The following is a 20,548-nucleotide window of genomic DNA, read 5'->3' on the forward strand; positions in this document are numbered from 1 at the left end:
GTTCATTCTTTGTGATCTTTTTGCCATCTTCTTCCTTTTCTGACCCTTTTCTTTGAACAAAACTTTTTTTCCTGTTTTTCCCGCTGTCCTACTTAGATCTGCTCCTCTCTCTGACTCTCTGTACCTTCTCAGACTTGGAGTCAATCTCCACCTCTGCGATCTTGGCCCATTTCTGCCAGAAGTTGGGGTCATCCAGAGAAATGTCTGTTCTGTTACCAGATGAGATGAAACTGGCCTGAGGAAACAGAAACAAAAGGACATTCAAACTGTGTCAGATTCTGGTTGCTGTCGACTGGGCTTTGACGGAGTCTGGCAATGAACCAAATGTTTGGGCTGAAGCTGCCAATAGCAAGTGCTTTGCGCACATATTTAGCATTTTCACGTATGATCTCGATCCCAACATATTCCAAATATTCTGTTTCTCCTCTAAGAATCCTCAGAAAAAAAACATTTTAGGCGCCAGGACAAAATGTAACACCAATTAAAACTGAAATTTAAGGCCTGTTTAAGTTTAAGGCTTTAATGTTTAAACATTTCTACCTTAGCAAACGTGGACCCTTTCCCTTCTGACTGGATGGTGATGGTCTGAGTTCGTCTCTGAAGAATCTGATCGATGTCTTCCTCACAGAACTTAGAACCCTCATCTTCTTCATCCATCAGTGCACCATATGCTCCTTTTTTCAACAAATCCTCAACTTCTAACTTAGAAAGCTGCTGCACCTGTAGCAACACACAGACGTGTTAGACTTTATGCTCTTTTTAAAATCAGCCTGTAAACATTCAAATAAAGAACAATCTTACAACAGCTTGTACAACAGCTGAGTCATATCTTACCCCGTTGAGGTTTCCTTTGCGGTTTATGTCTTGAAGGACTGCTTTGTCCAACCCGAGCTTCAGGCTGGCCTTGTCGAACATTTCCCTCTCGTACGAGTTCCTGGTGATCAGTCTGTACACTTTCACCGCTTTGCTCTGGCCAATCCGGTGGCAGCGTGCCTGGGCCTGGATCAAAGGAAAACAGCCTTTAGTGTAAAGCACTGTATTTCAGTGTAACTGTTTTTGGAGGAACTGTAATGTTCCTTTAACTTTAAAATGACATTTAAACACTATTTAAAGTTTTAATGTGCTCATTTGATGAGTTCATTAATTAATGAGCTCTACAGATTTCTCCATATGGAAAATCAGCTTCAAAGTATTTTTGTTCTCCTTGCACACTGTTAGCAAACATTCATCATCATAATTTGACAGGTTGCATGATTATTCCTCAACTCTACTTCAGAGTGACCATTTAAGCAATGCAACAAAAGAACTTCAGTTTTCACACTGACAACATATTCTGAACCAGAATTAAAGAATTAAAATAAAATAAAATAAAATAAATACTCCACAGAAAAGTGAAGAGTGCGTGAAGTGTAGTGCACTTTAAGAGTGTTACTCTTCAGTCATCTACTGCAGCCCTAAAAGGCATCACAAATGCAGTACTATGACAAGCAGCAACTTCACACAATAAAAAAGGATGATTTAGTGAAATTAGCTCTCTCCTGTCAGGTCCTGAGAACACAGACTAATGTGTTTTACAACTGACAACACTACAGATGCACATGCATACATGTAGTCCCATTACGTTTTCGGCCACGTCACCCCGCTCTGTGCTCACCTGAAGGTCGTTCTGCGGGTTCCAGTCTGAGTCAAAGATGATGCAGGTGTCAGCAGCTGTCAGATTGATTCCCAGGCCTCCAGCTCTGGTGCACAACAGGAACACGAAACGGTCCGAGTCTGGCTTGCAGAACCTGTCGATGGCCGCCTGTCGCAGGTTCCCTCGCACACGACCGTCAATGCGTTCATATGTGTAGCTGGAGAAAACACACACACACATTAACGCTTTGATTTCTTCAACAAGTGGATACTATTTACTGTATGAAACGGATGAAGAATGCGTGTTTGTATCTCTAGTTGTCCTTTGTCCTCTCCAAACTACTTCATCACAATCCATTCTGCTTTTTCCATCTTTGCCTCCTCTTTTGCGTTTTCCTTTCCCTCTTTCCACACTTGTCCTTGCTCTGTTTACCTGGCTTTATTTTTACCTGTTCATTCATTTTTCCCTCCCTCCCTCCCTCCTCACCGTCTCTGGATGAGGTAGTCCTCCAGGATGTCCAGACAGCGGACCATCTGGGAGAAGACCAGGACTTTGTGTCCCCCAGCCAGCAGTTTGGGCAGCAGCTTGTCGATCAGCACCAGTTTACCTGCTGCCTGGATCATGGCCTGCAGCTGGAAGTCCAGAGCGTCTGGACTGTGACTCTTCTTGAAGCTTTCAAGAATCTTCTCCTCCGCTCCTAAAAGAAAGGATGTAAAGGGACGAAAACTGAGACAAAAACTTTAACTCATTGTATTCTGACAGAATATTATCGCCCTGGTTCCTCAGTAAAATGAAGTACTTGTGAGCTCGGCCCTCACCTCAAACATGTTACGGTTGTAACATTCTGTGTATAGTAATTCTAGATCGCTAATAAACTGCTCATTATCTTTTAGGTGTACTGATATGTGAGAAAGAGGAAGGCTGCTTGGTGTGTGTGACAGACTGTGTGTCTATATATAAATTATGAGCTGGACCCAAGGTGTGTAGGTGTGTAGGTGTGTGTGTGTGTGTGTGTGTGTGTGTGTGTGTGTGTGTGTGTGTGTGTGTACTCACCTGTGATAAGGTAAGGGTGGTTGCAGCACTTGCGGAGCTCCATCATGGTGTTAATGAGGTTGGGCATGTTGTGCTGGTTCGCTCCTTTGGACAGAAAGGAGAAGTTCTTTTCTAAGATGGCTCGATAATATTTCTTCTGAATGTTCGTCAGCTCCACCTGCAGGAACGCAGACACAGGAAAGAAAACAGTCCACATTTACTTTAGTATCAGGCTGATCAAATACTTTTATTGTTTGTTTTCTCCATCTACCGTCTAGTCATTTAGCCAGCACAATTAATCATAAGCTACACCCTGACTGTGGTTTCCAAAATAAAATACTGGACAGATGTATTTACTATTACTTTCCATTTTAGTGGTGGATTTAGTGATAAAATCAAGTCTTCTGTCCTTTTTTTGGGGGGAAGAAAGACTTAAACTAGTAGGACAAAAGTTTTTTTCATCAGTCATTTAAACATAGAAACATGTATAAATATTATAATGATGTTTATTTCAAACATACACATCCCCACCTCTATAATGGTCTCTTCTTTAGGTGCCAGGTTTTTTTCTACATCATCTTTGAGTCTCCTCAACATCATGGGCTTCAAAATGGCCTGAAGCTTCTTCACCTGGAGGAAAGAATGAAAAGATATGAACAGATATTACAGATTCATATTTTTTGTTTAGAACACCTGCAGTTATTCTGACATATTTCACTTTCTCTAATCTGAATGAAACAGTTTAGGTCCACAACACTATGAATTACCTGTTCATCTGTCTTGAGGTCTCCAAACTCTTCCAGAAAGGTGCTCTCTGAGGGAAACTGCAATGGTTCCAAAAAGTTCAACAGACTGAACAACTCCTCCACAGAGTTCTGCAGGGGGGTTCCGGTCAGCAGAACCTTGTGTTCCTGTAAGAGACACAGCCAAAAAAATCTTCAAAAAACATTATACAGAACATACTGATTGCAAAGACCTTTAAAAGGATTTAGTAGACACATCTACAAAAGGTTTGTATGAGTGTGAGTAAGGCTAAGAACTGTGGTTCACTGTTCCCATTGACGAAAAAAAGACTTTCTCATCTCAGTGCCTGAGATAGTGTACATGTTATTCATCAAACACAGGGGGACAGTGTTTTCCTGCAGGTGACTGACCAGGTTCATGAGCTTGAGCCCCTCCAGCAGTTTGCAGTTCCTGTTCTTTAGGCGATGAGCCTCGTCGATGACCACACAGCGCCAGTGGAGCTTCTTCAGCTCTGGACAGTCGGCCATGATCATCTCAAACGTGGTGATCAACCCATGAAACTTCAGCACACCGGGGGTAGTGTTACCCTGTAGGGGGACAGAGCCGGTGACAACAGTCCAGTTAAGCTGCTGTATCTGGAGTAGTCAAGAATGGATATTATGCAGCTGTGACCTTTGCTGCATGTCATCCCCTTCTCTCTTGTTTTTTCTCTCTCCCTTCGATGTTCAATTTTTCAGAAAATGTAGAACCGCTGAAAATATCGGGACTGTCAGAAATTACTTTTTTGCTAATAGTGACTGTAAACACAACTCTGTCCTGTATTGATCTTAATGCAGCCTGTTATGACACTGAACATTTCTAGCAGATGGAGAGGAAGCGACAGTAAGGATCTAAATAGCTACACCACTGCCAGCGTGAAGATGTGAAAGGCGCTGTTCACTTTGTGGCCAGAGATACTGCGACCCAGGCCAGGAAGAAAGCCGACGGAAAAAGAATTCAATTGAGAAAGAGAGAGAGAGAAAAGATGAGTGCGAATGGCTGATATATCCACAGTGCAGGTGTCTCTCGGGGTGGAGGATGGAGACATGAAGAGCACCAGGGAGAAAGAAACTGAGGCAAAAGAAAAATTTTCAGCTTACATAAAAGAAAGAATCTATGAATCAAGAAAATAACAGTAAATCTTATTTCTATAAGCCTATGGACAAACTATTGACCTGCAGGAACCCTGGGAACCACAGCAGAAATACCAGATGTGACAAAATTTATTTACTAGAAGTAACAGTAGGACTTTGCATCGTTGTGGTCACATGAACAGAAACAAAAGACCGGACTGCCCCCCCACCCATGCCCTGTACCGTCAGGTCTGTTTTTTAAAAACGTCACCCAGCTGTTACGATACCTGTGGGTCTCTGTGAAACATCTCGTACTGCAGGATCATCTGCCGGCTGATCTGCGAGCCATGATACACAATGACATTCATGTGTGTCCACGTGCGAAACTCTCGCTCCCAGTTAGTGATGGTGGAGAGGGGGGCGATGATGAGGAAGGGGCCACGGATCCCCATGTTGAAGATCTCATACAGAAAAGTGATGGACTGGATGGTCTTTCCCAAACCCATTTCATCTGCCAGTATGCAGTTTTTTCTAGACACAAAGATGAAGATGGTGTGAGAGAGTAAGACACGGTATCAGGAGCATTATGGTCAGCCACACTGGAAATGTGTCAATTTATGTCAATTAGGACAATAATTAACTAATTCATACATTATTATTTGTGCAGAGACTCTTTTCTCACAATAACAGAAACCTGTTCTTCAGTAAAATGCTATCTATGGTTAAATCTAATCAGAAAATATACAGCAAAGTGAAATTCTGGGTTAGACTCAACACTGAGACTCAAATAAATAAGATTAAATATAAACCCGATGATCTACTTCAACAAAGTACAACTTTTTAACAGGTTTGCATTCAGTTTTTGATGATTGTGTTCTCTTCACTCTTAATAGAACATGTTAAAGAAGCAGAAAAGATGAAAGATATATATATATATATATATATATATATATATATATATACACTGTGTTTTTACAGTATTATTACTGTAATCTTGACAGTTTTGTACTTTTGTACCGTTTAACTTTTTAGTGTGTTACTGTAGTTTTCCGGTGCATTCTGGGAAAATATTACCGTTAGTGACTAATTGAGCGGGAAAATAACAAAAACCTCCATATTGAGAAAAAACTGTCGCCTTCATTTCAATGTAGAGTTTTGTTTTATGGTAAGTATTAACACCGGGAAACTTTCATTTTAGCTTTAATAAAATTACAGCTCCAACTCTCAACGAGGTGTGTGTGTCTGTGTGTGCACATAATCGCGCTTTGCCAGAACTTTCTTCGTCATCCAGTCTGAGCTGCGTGTTAATATCTTGTGAGTGGGAATCTTGACAGAAACTGCGCTAATATACAGTTAATGTTCACCTGGTTAACTTAGATGTTGCTGACACTGTCACTTTGATGTTCTCCAACATTACCAATAAAAACGCCACAGCTAAGTCAGATAAGCTAGCTAACTTAGCTAAAATAGCTAACAGATATGCTACGTCAACATTAGCGAAGCTAGCTAGCTTAGCTAAGTTAGCTTCGCTAAGGTTAACGTAGCAGGGAAATACTCTGGAGGTTTTACAGTAAAATTCATTTACACTTTCGTTTCTGTGACAGTAATACTGTACTTCATTATACAGTATGCCAGAGAAATAACAGTATACTAATGTGTATAATTTTACATTATGTATAAAATTACTGTAGTTTGTTTTACAGTAGTTGCACTGTAATATGAAATACAGCAACTATTGAATAATTGTTGCCAGTAAGGTAAGGTTTTATTTAACAATAAACTGTTTACAGTGTACTGAATGAGCTTTTGTTCCTAATAGCTAGAGACAGAGCTCTGTTTTGAATGATTTTCATTGTAAGTGAGATGGGGGACAAAATCCAGTCTGTTCTGTGTAAGAATTATTTCTAAAGGTTTTACACAAAAAGCAGACTGTGGATTTCGTCTCCGTAGCTTTAAAAAAAAAAAAAAAAAAAAAAAAATCACTTCAGTGAGGGATCAGCTCCATAAAAGCATGATAAGGGTTTGCATGCAAACATCCTCATTTGCCAGAGTAAATGACTTATACTCTCACAGGTTGCCATTCAAACTGATACCTGAAGAAACACGAGTAAATCGAGTCGAAAACATCCATCTTTACTCAGAGATAGCATCGACTGTAGCATGGCAACAACAGTGCACACAGACACTGCAGGAACAGGTTTTGTCTGCAGGTGTATTTTCACATTTTAAAGAGAAAGAAAAATCCTCCAAGTGAGAGGGGTGTTCTGCAGTAGTGGCAGGCTGTTTCAGTGCAGAAGCAGGGCTGACTTATCCTGGGTTATTGCTCTGATTGGTTCCAGTGTTTGTGGATTCACCTGTTGTACCAGTTGAACAGTAACCAGTTCATTCCCTCTAACTGGTATTCTCTGAGCTGGTTTCCATTGCGGTAATCTCTGGAGCACTCCAGCTTCTGCCATTTTTCAGGAGGAGGACGCTCCTGTAATAAGAACACACACACAAACATTCATTGGATTATGTTTTATTCACTATTGTTCCATTAACAAAATGTTTGTTACTGCAATAAATTAAGTGGCATTTGTTGCTTCCTTTTGTCCAAGAAAATTTGGATTAATCAAAAAATGATGACACTACTACTATTCTTTAACTAAACACAGACTTTATCCAACAAAAGAAGCAGGAAAATATCCGACATTAAAACTCTAAAATTAAATCAGAAAGGAAGGAAATGAGTTGTTCCAATTTTTAAAGCTAAGAGACCACTCAGTTTCTGGAGCCTGAATGGATAAATATTGTAACATAAATAATGTTGCTGGCAGGCTGTAATAAAGTGTAATACTAGATTTGAAATGAACAATGGCAAAAGAGCAAAAGTAATCTGCTCAGGTATCAGTCCTGTATGTGTCTGGAGTGGTAAAAAAGTCTAGAAAATTGATGCTTATTTAAGCAGTAATTTTGTATTTAACATCCAGCAAAGTAAAAGTACAGACAGGCTGTAGTGAAACTGATGACTTGCACAGGGAGGCTCACATTAAATGGCCTCCTGTGCGTAGCGACATCCACACCAAACAGATGTGGACAGGGTTGTGGGTCAAGGAACAGAATGTGTTTTATGTCAATTTGAAACCTGAATGTTGCCTCTATAAAAAAAAAAAACTAATACTTGATGATGCAGAACTGTGGGATGAAAAGAAAGAAAGCGTCACAGCAATGACCGTGTTTGCACTCATTAGCACTGGAAAAGAAAATGGTGAACATGATGGAGAGTGGTTGCAAAGCTGTGGGCAGAAAAGGATGTTCAGCTCTTCTACAGAGATGGAACCTGAAGCCATAATGGGACTGTGTTGTGCAGTTATACTTTTTCTCTCGTCTGTCCGCCGACCTAAACTCAAAATGTTTTGATCACTATTTATTGAAAATAATCTGGTTCCAGACATCTGAAATGTTGTCAACACTTTTTCAGCAACTCAAATACATCTGTCATAAAGACGACACCAAATGTGGATACAACTGACAACTTCTGAGTCAACTCAACAAGATCTGTCTCGTGCTCACAAAGCTCACCCACTTAAAAAACTGAGACTTTGTTTTTGTTTATTTCTATTCACACAATAAATGTGTGAATTACACCTTTATTTATGAAGCATTTTCAAAAACAAAAGGTATAAAGTGCCATGAGGGTCCATACATGTGGTTTTCACAAAACATACCAGCATCTGAAAGTGAAGCCCTTATTTTTCTCTTTCTGATTTGTCAGGGTATTTAACTACATCTGTCTCCTCTACGCCGAAGTATTGCATTAAACCAGCTGATTTTTACTTATCTATTACTGTTTGTACTCACAGTGTGTCTGAGGTCAGCTGGCAGTTTCTGGATCTGCTCAAACTCTTTGATTTTCTCTGGGTCCAAGTCCTCCTGCAGCTCCCACGTCGCCTCCTCGTACGAGAGACTGCACCACTTAACCAGGTAATGGGTCACCTCCTACAACAACATACAGAGAAACACAGCATGTCTCAGACGGTGAGCTAAGAGTGGACTGCTACACTTTAGTAATAACCGGTTTCATAGCAGACAAACACTGCTGATTTCTGTGTTTATGTGCTATCTACCTCTCCAGTCTCAGTGTCTGTGGTAACAGCCACTTCCAGCACTCTGTCCACCTCTACATAGTCTGGGTTAAACAAGTCCTCATCGGGCTGGAAAAGGGAACAAAGACAGTGAGACAACAAGAGATTGGGGATTATTATTGCTATCAGAAAACAACACCTCAAAAATACCCGAAAGCATAAGAACATAGTTGAAATGTGATATAAAATTACTTCATGCCAGTGAATATCAGTCTGAGCAGACTTAGAGGAAAACTGTAATTAATAATCCAAGTAGATGATCTGGTCTATTAACTAATGAAATGAGAAAACATGTTAAATTTTTCCTACTGGCTTGGTGAGGGATTTTACAGGGATAATGCTGATGGTTACCTCTGTGAACAGGTGTTTCATCTGGGCTTGTTTCGTCCTGAAGCGTTTAATCTTCTGGTGGATTCGTGGATCTTTCTCCAGCTCTTCCAGAGTGGCCCATTTGCAGTGTAGGTAGGAACTAAAATAGCAGATAAGAATCAACACAGCTTTTATTTTCTAAAATACTACATCATGTACTGTGTTTACTTGTTTAAATGTTAGGAATCAATGAAGAAAATCAAGACCAATCACACTATGATTTCACACCATGAGTTTCTCTCCACAATCAATTCAATATACAGCTCTGTAAATGGTTCAGGAAAAACTGTTAAGAAAACGGATGTAAACAAATCAGCCGTAAATCTCATCAGCGTCAGTTTGTTATCAGCATCAATAGTCAAACAAGCTTGCTATCAGTGTGGATAAAATAGACTAATTTGATAATAAGGTCATGAGAATGAATTAAAATGTAATCAAAGCCCAAAGTGGTGTGTGGTGGAAGTGATTGAGCATCAAAATATAATCATATATAAAAACACAATAAACAAACAAATGTGTCTCTTTAGACAGGCCACACAGAAAGGGCAGGAGATTTGTGCTGAGTGAACACAGACAAGCAGGAACCGCCATGTTTGTAGTTTCTTCCACTGTATCCTGCACAAAGTTTAGGGTGGTTATAGTTTTGCTCTGCATCTCACACAACTGAATTTTAAAGAGTAGACTAGTGACACATGCATGGACAACAAAGTCACTAATTATTAGTCGAAGGGAATGAACGCAGATCAACTAGAGTTACTATGGCTACAGTCTGATATGCATGATTTAATCCATAAAGCGCAACCTAGAAATGGACAAATACAAATGTGACTGCAGGGTTCAGCATTTGCACCATGCAGCTACTAAACTGCCTATGCAGCTCCATACTTATGCATTTAGCGATACATCATGTAAAATAATCATTTCTGCACTACAAATATTATAAATGTTACCAATTTCATACTTTTCTGTAACTTTATAATTTTCAAGCACAAAGCCACTAAAAAGTAAAAAGTGTTCATATCTATTGTTTGTGTTTCAACTCAACCAAATGTTTTATTCATTACCCCTGAGAATAAATTATCATCATAACACCAGCAGTATATCTGTGTAGCCTGTTCGTAAAGATACGAAGTGCTGGAGCAAAGAGGACGGTCTCCAGAGGCCCCCAGACTGACTGGAGGAGATGAGCCCCAGTGAAAGGATGAGAAACACTCTGCTGAGGAGCATTTCACTCACTCTGGAGAACAAATCACTGCTAACCGCCCATGAACATCTGTCATATCTGTGACTTTACACCACTGAGGTTGCACATCTGTATGGTGGCACCCAGGACATGTCATAGATGCTGATGGATGATTTTAGGAAATGTGTTTGATCATGTAAGCTGCTGTCATCAGACAGCTCAGTGATTGGCTACTTGGGTCGCAGCCTCGGCCCATTCAGGATGAGTCTAAAACCCAAACACCACAGTATATGTTGGAGACGGGTTGCATGGTTTTCTTTCCATTCTGATTCTGCACAACAAACAGCACGTTTTAGGTTTTTCAAGTGATGACCCCATCTAGCAAGTGAAGTACAAAGTTACTTAAGTAACCCGGTTAACTCTGAGAAATGAAGTCATTAGGGGAACGCATTGCACCCTAGTAACTGGTGACTGTAAATCCAAGTAGACGTGCAGATTTTCTCCTCCACCCTGAGACTCAAGATTTTCACTGTGGTGTTAGAGGAAGCTGCTTCCTGTGTCAGAGCAGTCTGACAGCAGTGAGAGAAGCAAACAGACACATCGGAGCTCCTTTTCACAACACAAACTCTCGGATTCAACCAACACTCAAATGTTCAGAGATGAAAACAACTTATTTACACTTCTAGTGGCCACTTTGTGTTAGTTTCAGTTTTAGTTTCTCTCTTTCGATGAAGCCTCTGTTTTTCCCCTTTACCCCATTTTACACAGCACAGAAATCAACATTGTCCATCAGAAATGTACCTCAGGAAATCTAGTTTCTCTAAGCCGCTACCCACAATTATGGAAACCAGGTTTCTTGTTATGTTTACCGCAGGAAGCTGCTGTACGCTGGTTACTTAAGTGCATGTCAGTGAAGCACAACAACATATCATGGCTGAATCCAAGCACATCCATCATCTACTGTTTGTCCTTCTAGGGTGGTGGGAGCTGGAACCAGTCCAAGCTGACAATCGGTGATAGGTGGGTTCACCCTGGACAGATCAGCAGTCTCTCACAGGGCTGACACATAGAGACAGACGAACACTCACATTCACGAATACAGGGAATTTAGAGTCACCAACCAACCTAACCTGTGTGTGTGTTTGGACTGTGGGAGGAGAAAACCCACACAGACACAGGGACAACATGCAGACTCCACACAGAAAGGCCCCGGGTCCACCTGGGCTCAGACCCTAATCCTGACCTGCATGTGTTTGGACTGTGGGAGGAGAAAACCCACACAGACACAGGGACAACATGCAGACTCCACACAGAAAGGCCCCGGGTCCACCTGGGCTCAGACCCTAATCCTGACCTGCATGTGTTTGGACTGTGGGAGGAGAAAACCCACACAGACACAGGGACAACATGCAGACTCCACACAGAAAGGCCCCGGGTCCACCTGGGCTCAGACCCTAATCCTGACCTGCATGTGTTTGGACTGTGGGAGGAGAAAACCCACACAGACACAGGGACAACATGCAGACTCCACACAGAAAGGCCCCGGGTCCACCTGGGCTCAGACCCTAATCCTGACCTGCATGTGTTTGGACTGTGGGAGGAGAAAACCCACACAGACACAGGGACAACATGCAGACTCCACACAGAAAGGCCCCGGGTCCACCTGGGTTCAGACCCTAATCCTGACCTGCATGTGTTTGGACTGTGGGAGGAGAAAACCCACACAGACACAGGGACAACATGCAGACTCCACACAGAAAGGCCCCGGGTCCACCTGGGTTCAGACCCTAATCCTAACCTGCATGTGTTTGGACTGTGGGAGGAGAAAACCCACACAGACACAGGGACAACATGCAGACTCCACACAGAAAGGCCCCGGGTCCACCTGGGTTCAGACCCTAATCCTAACCTGCATGTGTTTGGACTGTGGGAGGAGAAAACCCACACAGACACAGGGACAACATGCAGACTCCACACAGAAAGGCCCTGGGTCCACCTGGGCTCAGACCCTAATCCTAACCTGCATGTGTTTGGACTGTGGGAGGAGAAAACCCACACAGACACAGGGACAACATGCAGACTCCACACAGAAAGGCCGCACGGTCTTCAAACCCAGAACCTTCTGCTGTGAGGATACAGTGCTAACCATAACCATAATCCAAGTGCAAAAGGTTGATTATCTGCTGACAGAGGTTTAACACCACACCTGATGCCTCATTCATCTTTGCCTATGCAGCTAAATGAGTGACAGTCAAACGGAGTCGAGCCCCAATGATCACGTGTTTCCTACAGATAAATCAGTTTAAAGCACCAGTGCAAAGACAGGCCGAGTGAAGACTCAAGCTCACAAAGAGTCTATGGTCACTATAGCCTATTATTACTATAGTTAACCAAATTTTCATTGTAAAGACCTGTTATTTAAATAAACCAACATATCTGATAAATTTACATGTGGACATTGGATTTTATAATGACAAAAACATTCAGAGGACCAGTGTGAATGTTTGCACCAAACTGAAGTTATCCATCCAACAGTTTCAAAGACATATCCCTCTGAACTACATGTCAACCTGTCGGTGGCGCTAGTGGATCAAAACAATCAACATGATCTGTCCATTGTGGACTATGAATGTCTGTACAAAAAGGCAGTGCAAACACTGTACTCTCAGTCCAAAGACCACCAGGAAAATAGGATTCTGCCAGCAGAGTACAAAACTAAAGCCCTTCAAGTGTCTGCGAAATGTCACTATATTTCACTGTGCAAATAAAATTGATGAATAGACACTCACAAATTTCTGTACTTGACGAAAAACTCCTCTGTCTCCTCTGTTTGGTCCTCTGATGATGTCTAAGGAGACAATGGGAGGTGGGAGAGGAGACAGCGCAAGTGACAAATATATAAATATATAGAGAAAAAACAACTGATTATGTTTGTAAGATCTAAAAACTCTTTTATTGATGAAACAATGTGTGATTGTGTTCGTTCTTCACCTCTTTCTTCACTGTTCTGACAGACAGGATTTTCTCAATGATGTTGGCCTCGTCTTCGGGCGGCTCCTGAGGGAGAGGAAGAAGATAAGGTCAGGGTGGATGAAGGTGAGTTCACAAAGTCTGTTCTCATACAGCACCAACAAATATTAAAAACTTCAATCTAAGCAAAGTACCTACACGAGCATTTCACAGAATTTAAAATGCCAAGTGACACAGTCTAATCTAAAAGCACAAACTAACCCTTCCCAGTGCAGGGGTTTATTTCAGCACAGATGGTAAATGTTGCATGTCATTCATCTGTTTGTAATAAGTTTAGATGGTAACAACATCTGCACAAAGCAAAGATGTTCTGCTGTCACACACTAAAACAGAAACAACTTCCTCAAAGTGTGACAGACTGTCAGACATGCTAATCAAAGAAACACTCTCAGCTCCACCTTCCATGCAATATACTGTTCATATATCATATTTCACATCATTTTTAAATTCAGATAAAGTTTGAGATAGTTTGAAAGGCAGAAGAAAGAGGAAAAGAGTTGTGTGTGTCCTTCCCTACCTCAGCCTGCCATGCCAGAGCAGTGGCGTTTAGCGCTGAGATACGACCAGCTCCGAGAACCGCAATAGTCTCGCCATCATCATCTACCACCTTAAAGTCCAAATCTTCATTGTACTTCCTCCTCTTGACCTGTCGTCCTGAACGGCGCTTCTAAAGAGGGGGAAAAAAATGTGGTGAGAGAGGAAGAAATGAGGAGTTAAAGGGACGACAAGGAGACACAATCGAGTTATGAAGACACCTCAGAAGAAGAGAAAAAGAGGAAATTACAGTGATCCACTGGCATATTAAGGTGGAAGTGTGAGAGGAAGAAGACGAGGAAGATAAGATGAAAAGAAATGCAGTAACAGTGAAAGAGCAGAAAGTGTGGTCATTGCCATTTGTCACATGTTAGACATGAACTTTACCTCAGACTTTTATCCTTTATGCTGTGATCTCATTTGTTTGCAATAGATTACATAATACTTCTAATGTAAGGCTGTAATGGATGATTGTGCAGCTTTAACCAAAGTGTCCAGGTTCTGTCCGTCTGTCTGTACACTCACCGCATTATCCAGAGGGTCCTGGCTGTCCTCGCCACCCGTGTTGACGGCTGACATTGAGGTAGTGTCATCACTCTCCGCCCCCTCCTGTGCAGCCAGTTCCTGGTTTCTCCTCTTCCCCTTCTTCTTCTTCTCCACCGGCGCTACACCAGGATCTCTGAAAGAAGAAAATGTTGTTCATACTTTTCTGTATGAGAAACCAGCAGCAGCATTTTCTGCCAAAGTCAGAGGCCAGAAACTCTTCTGCCCCCTGAGGATGTGTACAGCGCTGGTTGAGATGGTTTTATCTGGTATAAATACAATGACTGTTATTTCCTAATAACTAGGCCGCTGAAGAAATGCTGGTCTGAGATGTTATTTTAGACCAGGCTGCTGGTTAACAATCCCCACACTAAACTGACTGAATGAGCAATGAGTTTCCTGGACTAATTTGAATAACATTGTTTTCCCAGTGGAAGTTAGAGTGTGGTTAACTTACATATTGTGACATGCAGTATCTCTGAGTAAAGCAAAGGAGTGAGCAGGCTATAATTTGGGCAGGATTTATCTGAATGGCTTGAAGAGGTGTTAACACAGTGAGCGTGGAGAAAATATCTTCATTCAGCTACACACACTGCTCAATGAACAGGTGGAGGTGGGAGAAATGAAATAAATCACAACCATTTAAAGCAACAGAAGTAAACAATGATTTTCCATAGCCAAGGTGTGTGACCTGTGACCCTCCAGCAGCTTCTCTGACCCATGAGATATGAATGAAGTCAAATCCAGCCCTGTCTGGTCTCATTAAACCATATTTTATACATAACAACATAGGATTCATGGACATGCAGCTGTTGGCAGATCGCTCCCAAACATTTTCATTTTTGTTTAATTCACATTTCACTTTGCTGAACTGTGTCTGCAACTGTACCTTCACTCAGTGGTATCATATAAAATAAGTACTACATAATGTTCAATTATTCTCGTTTCTCATTTGCACTCGCCCACAACTGCACACTAGTTAACTCAGGCTGGTTCCCTGTTCAGCTCCACCATTTACTCATTATATGATCCAATAGAGAAAACAAAGTATTACTGTATGAACCTTTTAGCACTTTAACACAAAAAGCTGCAGCTCTCTCCAGCGTCATGTATTTACTGTATCCCACTTAAGGTTTGCAAACCATTTTGTTATGCAGTCAAAATAAAATGTTACATGGTTACATACATCCTGAGTCATTTTGGTTTAATGCAGTTTGGAGATGATTTAGTATGCATTTATTAAATAATGTCTTCCTTAATGTCCTACAAGTATGCAATATATGGATTGTGGTTAATTTATGCACACAAATTAGTGTGTTTCTCTCCATGATACCTGCCAGCACAGCTATACCTTTGAGTTGGTCGTTACCAAATGTCAAAAATTTAAATACAGCACTTTATATGGCAGGTTTGGGAAATCAGCTTTAAACCTGGTTAGTTTCTTCTACCTATGTCTTCAGGGCAAAACTAGCAGTCTCAGAAATCTTTTGTTCCTGTAAAAAAAAAAAAAAAAGAAGAAGAAGAAAAACGCAGCTGGCATGTGAGCTGCAGAGAGGGGCTGGTGAATTTAGGACTGCACTGGCAGCTGTGGCTGGAGGAGCACAGAAAGATTAATTCCTGTCCTAGTTAACTTTATTCTCTCTCTGTCTTGCATTAAACCCAACCAAAGTGAGCACTGAGAAAGGACAAAGCAACAGATTAAGATGGAATTAAACCTGAGGACTTTCTAATCTTCCTGGGGCTGGTATTATCTAAACATGACCTGATACCAGAGCACAACCTGGAAAATGACCGTGAGTCAGTGAAGTTCACCAGACCTCCACTGTCACTTTTTTTTATTTTATCTCTGTTCCTCTTCTTGTCTTATCTGAGCTCTTTCCTTTCGTATCATTACCTCCGTTGCGTTTCATCTTCTCTCATCCTCACTAAACTCATCTCCGTCTCTCTCATCTTTCTTTTTTAAGGAAGCAAATGCCATCTCTTCTCTCCATTACCTCCATCCCTTTTTATTCTTATCAGTGCCTCTTCTCTCCCATTTACACTTATTGGTAACTTTTCTCTGTCTTCCTCCATTTATCTACACATTATTTCCACTCTTTCAGTCATAAAACTTTCTATATATCCCACTATTTCCATCGGAGAGCATTGACTTACTTTATTTCTTTCTCTGTCGTATCAGTCTCCTCCATTTCCACCACATTATCGTACAGTAACTTTGTCAGCTTTGCTCACTTTTGATGAAGTCAGCCAGAACTCACCTCACCAGTATCACCAGTGTCACCAGTAACTCAACAAACCAGCGTTCAGGCACATGCGTCCTCTCATAACAAAGCTACACAGGTACAGCTCTAGAGTTTGTCATTCATCCATAACTAACTCAGGATGTCTGTTTGGATCAGATTACAATACACTGCTGCTTAACCATGAGCCCATAATTAGTTATCAGCCTCAGTTAAATATTTTTGGTTTTCTGCTTCTTGTTTCCTATATGGTGTGAGATTTACATCTGTGTTACTAGGCTAACACAGAAGAGTGGGAAAAAACAGATAGAAAATAAAGGCAGAAAACAAAGGAAAAGCAAGCAATTTGTGGAAGGACGACGAGATGAAACAATAAGGAATTGCTGAAAAGAATCAACATCATCCATCAAAACATCCAAAACAAACAAAGGCAGGCATTCTGTCTGTGGGTCTATTTCTGCAGAAACTCCCACGATGGTTAGACACGCTTGGACAGATGGTTTTCCAAAGCAAACACGTTGGAATTAAACAAGATTTTATTTTGGGGAAGATGTACTTGATTCTGGGTTAGATACATGTTTGTAATCTGTGCACAAAAGAGAGAGTCCAGGTGTGCCACCAATATGAGAAATGTGCCCTGAATGCATCCTCATCAACAGAAATGTTTTCATTTTTGTGTGTCATTTTGCAAAAGGGTAAGCCACACTGTTGTCCTAGGTGCAAAACTCCCAATCCCAATGAAGCGAAATGTAAAATACAGTCTGCAAGTGAAATATTTGTGTTGAGCTGAGTGAAGAAATGTATGATTTCATGGGGATGACAGGTTTCCTGCTGCCTTGGGCGCCTTACTCTATCAGTGTCCACCTCTGGGGCTTTTCTAGCAGAGCCTCTTTCACTTTCTTCTAAATTCTCATTTCTTTCTCTTCAGAAAGTCAGAATGTCCTACCTGGGTTTGCGGCCCCTCTGTTTTGGCGCTGAAGGGACTGGAGTCTTGCTGTTGGCCTGGCCATGGTTCTTGGCTTGGGCACCTTGGGCCTGCCCTGGGACTTTAGTGTGGAGTCCTGGGGGAGGAGGTGCTGCTGCAGGAGGGGATGGAGAGAAAAACAAAGTGAACATGAACATGGGAACGTTACAGCAAAAAGTCTCTTTGGGTTTTAGTGTCACTTTGAATAAATGAGACAAATCCAGGACCACAGAAGCAGGTTTGCCCAGATGGTATGTGAAAATCATCAGATTTGAAAACATCAGATCTGAGTCAAATTGAAGTAAAAAATAAATAAATAAAGGTCTTCACTTCACTAGGTAATGTGAAAGTAGATTTAGACACACAGTACAAATGATTCCACACTATATGATATGTTCATAGCAAGTAGGTCATTTTTATTTACATATGTGTGTCTGTTCACAGTGCGAACACCATTGTGGTGGAAAAGATGTGACTTTGCTGCTTTTAAGGGAAATTTCTGAGATGTTCAAAGGCTGTTGGATTGTATTTGATAATGGATGTGGCTCTGGCATAAAGCATTAACAAGACTTTCTTAAAAATAGACCAACAAGCACAAAAAAGAATATACACCTGATAATTTCACATTTGCATTAACAGAAACTACCTTTGAGCTTTGTACTCTTACCACCATATAAACTTTTAATTGATGCAGGATTTCATACACTGCAAATATTCTGTTATTCTGCACATCCATCTACGTGAATACATGATTTTCACACAAAATCTGTTTTCAGCTTTGAAAGAATGCTAATGTGCCTGCCCACACACAACACACACACACACACACACACACACACACACACACACTCTCAGTCTTAATTAAAACCCACAATCACATCATAACTAGATTCATTCATCCCAACATGTCTGAGCATGATTTAAGGACAGGTAAGAATAGACCCATCGTCTGTGCCGTCTGTTCCAGCTTCAAGTGCTTGTTGTGATCCTACACTTCTGCCTTTTTCTTCTTTGCCTGTTGATTCAACATAGAAGAGGACACACACACACACACACACACACACACACACACACACACACACACACACACACACACACACACACACACACACACACACACACACACACACACACACACACACACACACACACACACACACACACACACACACACTACTGAACACCCACCACAAACACAGTCCTGACACTGCCACAGCATACCTTGCTTGGTGGGTACAGGAGGTAGGACTTTAACCTTCGGTTTTCTTCCCCTTTTGCCAGGCACCTTAACAGGCACCTTAGCTGGTTCAGGGGCCACAGAGGCTTCTGACGTTTTACCCACATTTGCCACATTCTTCAGGTCTGCCCTGCTCTCTCTCCTGCTCTCCTTCCCCCTGACCCTGCGCTCCTTCCGCTCCTTGGTTTCCTTGGGCTCCTTGCTCTTCCGCAGTGTGACCACTGTCACCTCCTTCTCCTCCCTTCGTTTCTTTGGTTTGCTGCTTTCCCGTTCCTCCACCTCCCCTGCTCCTTTCTCTCGTTCTCTCTTGTCCTTTTTCTTTCGTTTCTTCTTCACCCTGCCACCGCCTCCTCCATCGTCCTCTTCGCTCAGGGAGGACGGAGGTCGCGGGGCCCCTCCGCAGTGCTTAGTGGAGTGGGTCCCGGGCACCGCACAATGATTGGAAGTCGCCGTGCTGCCCACAGGTGTGAGGAGGCGGAGCTGGTCCTTGGGGCCCACGACCAGGTGGCCCCGTGGGATTGTGGGAACTGCAGTTTGTGCGTTGTTGTTTTGGTCTGAGGCAGAGGAGGAGGCTGCTGCAGCGGAGGCCAGAGGAGGCGTGTGCTTCAGGAGACCAGTGAACATCTGAAAAATGATAAAAACAAACTTAACATGATCAAATAATCATCATTTTCTATTTAATTGTCACCATCGCTACAAATTTTCCCCAGTTGTTACTAAGCTACTGTCAATGAACACCTGCACACAGAGTCTTAACAGTCGCCCCTCCCTATCCTGGTTGTGTTGGGTTTCACAGACCAAACAAGTAAAAACAAATAGAAGTTATTAATAAATGAAAAGAGCATTTCCCAGCAACAGAACAGCGAGTGGACAAGACCATTGTAATAATGGAATTAATGCTATGAAAATATATATTCCACCATTAACTCCATCATCATTCTCTGTATTTTACTGGACTGTAATTAGGAACCAGCTTTTATTTGCTCCTGCTGTCCATTATCTGAATGCCAATTTCACATATTAAAAATGATCAAATGACAAAAAACCTAAAGAGAAAGGTAGACGAGACAGAAATTGGGAGAGAGGGAGGATGAGGACAAGAGGAGTGGGAGGGTGGAGAGAACAAAGAGAGAAGGAATAACGTGGGGAGAAAAAGAGTAAGAGGAAAAAAAAAAAGGCATAAGTCAAGTCAATTTATTTCTAAAGCACATTTAAAAAGTGCAGTTGACCAAAGGGCTGTACAACAAATAGCAAATAAATAAATGAAATGAACAGTCAATAACAACAACACACACCACCTAAACCCAGAATAAACACACACTAAAACATCAAACAGTACACATTACAAGCCACGAGTCTAGCTCAACTGGAATCAAAGGCCAAGGGAAAAAGATGAGTCTTTACCAGCATGAGAAGCGTCAGAAAAGATAAAGGAGGGAGAGAAGGATGAGTGGATGGGTTACTGTTCAGTCATGGCTTCTTGATCCCCCCCCCCTTTAATGATGACTTAATGAATTATGGACGCACGCAGTGAAACATGGAAAAGGAAAAATCACAAAAATCACATTCTGGGCACGTGTTGTCTGATGTGTGAATCACGCTGTGACTAAAAACTCAACATGCAGAATATTCCTCCATCAGTCCCAGATGTTACAGCCTTGTGATGCACACTGTAATCAGCACAACCACCAGAATATTCTGAGTGTTAATACTGTCACATTATATGCAGTATTTCACCAAACAAAACATTCAGGTTCACAGAGGGCAGGCTGGCAGGTTTGGAAAGAGCTCTGTGCTTGGATT

At 41.7% G+C, this 20,548-nt stretch overlaps 1 protein-coding gene across 3 annotated transcripts in view; it reads right to left on the reverse strand.

The window, feature by feature from the left end:
- Positions 1 to 20,548, reverse strand: part of chd6 (chromodomain helicase DNA binding protein 6) — a 70,236-nt gene that overhangs the window by 22,029 nt on the left and 27,659 nt on the right. For 2 of the 3 annotated variants that reach the window (XM_026305876.2, XM_026305875.1), the window contains exons 3-22: positions 18,730 to 19,369; positions 17,491 to 17,623; positions 14,287 to 14,440; positions 13,745 to 13,894; positions 13,189 to 13,254; positions 12,987 to 13,045; positions 8,997 to 9,114; positions 8,628 to 8,714; positions 8,362 to 8,499; positions 6,876 to 6,997; positions 4,809 to 5,052; positions 3,820 to 3,996; positions 3,433 to 3,576; positions 3,197 to 3,295; positions 2,687 to 2,843; positions 2,120 to 2,330; positions 1,655 to 1,850; positions 835 to 999; positions 541 to 720; positions 125 to 235 (exon numbers count right to left, since the gene is read on the reverse strand). In XM_026305876.2, coding sequence (XP_026161661.1) covers positions 125 to 235; positions 541 to 720; positions 835 to 999; positions 1,655 to 1,850; positions 2,120 to 2,330; positions 2,687 to 2,843; positions 3,197 to 3,295; positions 3,433 to 3,576; positions 3,820 to 3,996; positions 4,809 to 5,052; positions 6,876 to 6,997; positions 8,362 to 8,499; positions 8,628 to 8,714; positions 8,997 to 9,114; positions 12,987 to 13,045; positions 13,189 to 13,254; positions 13,745 to 13,894; positions 14,287 to 14,440; positions 17,491 to 17,623; positions 18,730 to 19,369 — 3,351 coding nt within the window. The remainder of the gene's footprint in view (positions 1 to 124; positions 236 to 540; positions 721 to 834; positions 1,000 to 1,654; positions 1,851 to 2,119; positions 2,331 to 2,686; positions 2,844 to 3,196; positions 3,296 to 3,432; positions 3,577 to 3,819; positions 3,997 to 4,808; positions 5,053 to 6,875; positions 6,998 to 8,361; positions 8,500 to 8,627; positions 8,715 to 8,996; positions 9,115 to 12,986; positions 13,046 to 13,188; positions 13,255 to 13,744; positions 13,895 to 14,286; positions 14,441 to 17,490; positions 17,624 to 18,729; positions 19,370 to 20,548) is intronic. The other variant, XM_026305877.1, reaches the window with a different exon arrangement.

The sequence above is a fragment of the Mastacembelus armatus genome, chromosome 5 (assembly GCF_900324485.2).
Source record: "Mastacembelus armatus chromosome 5, fMasArm1.2, whole genome shotgun sequence".
Classification (NCBI taxonomy): Eukaryota; Metazoa; Chordata; class Actinopteri; order Synbranchiformes; family Mastacembelidae; genus Mastacembelus; species Mastacembelus armatus.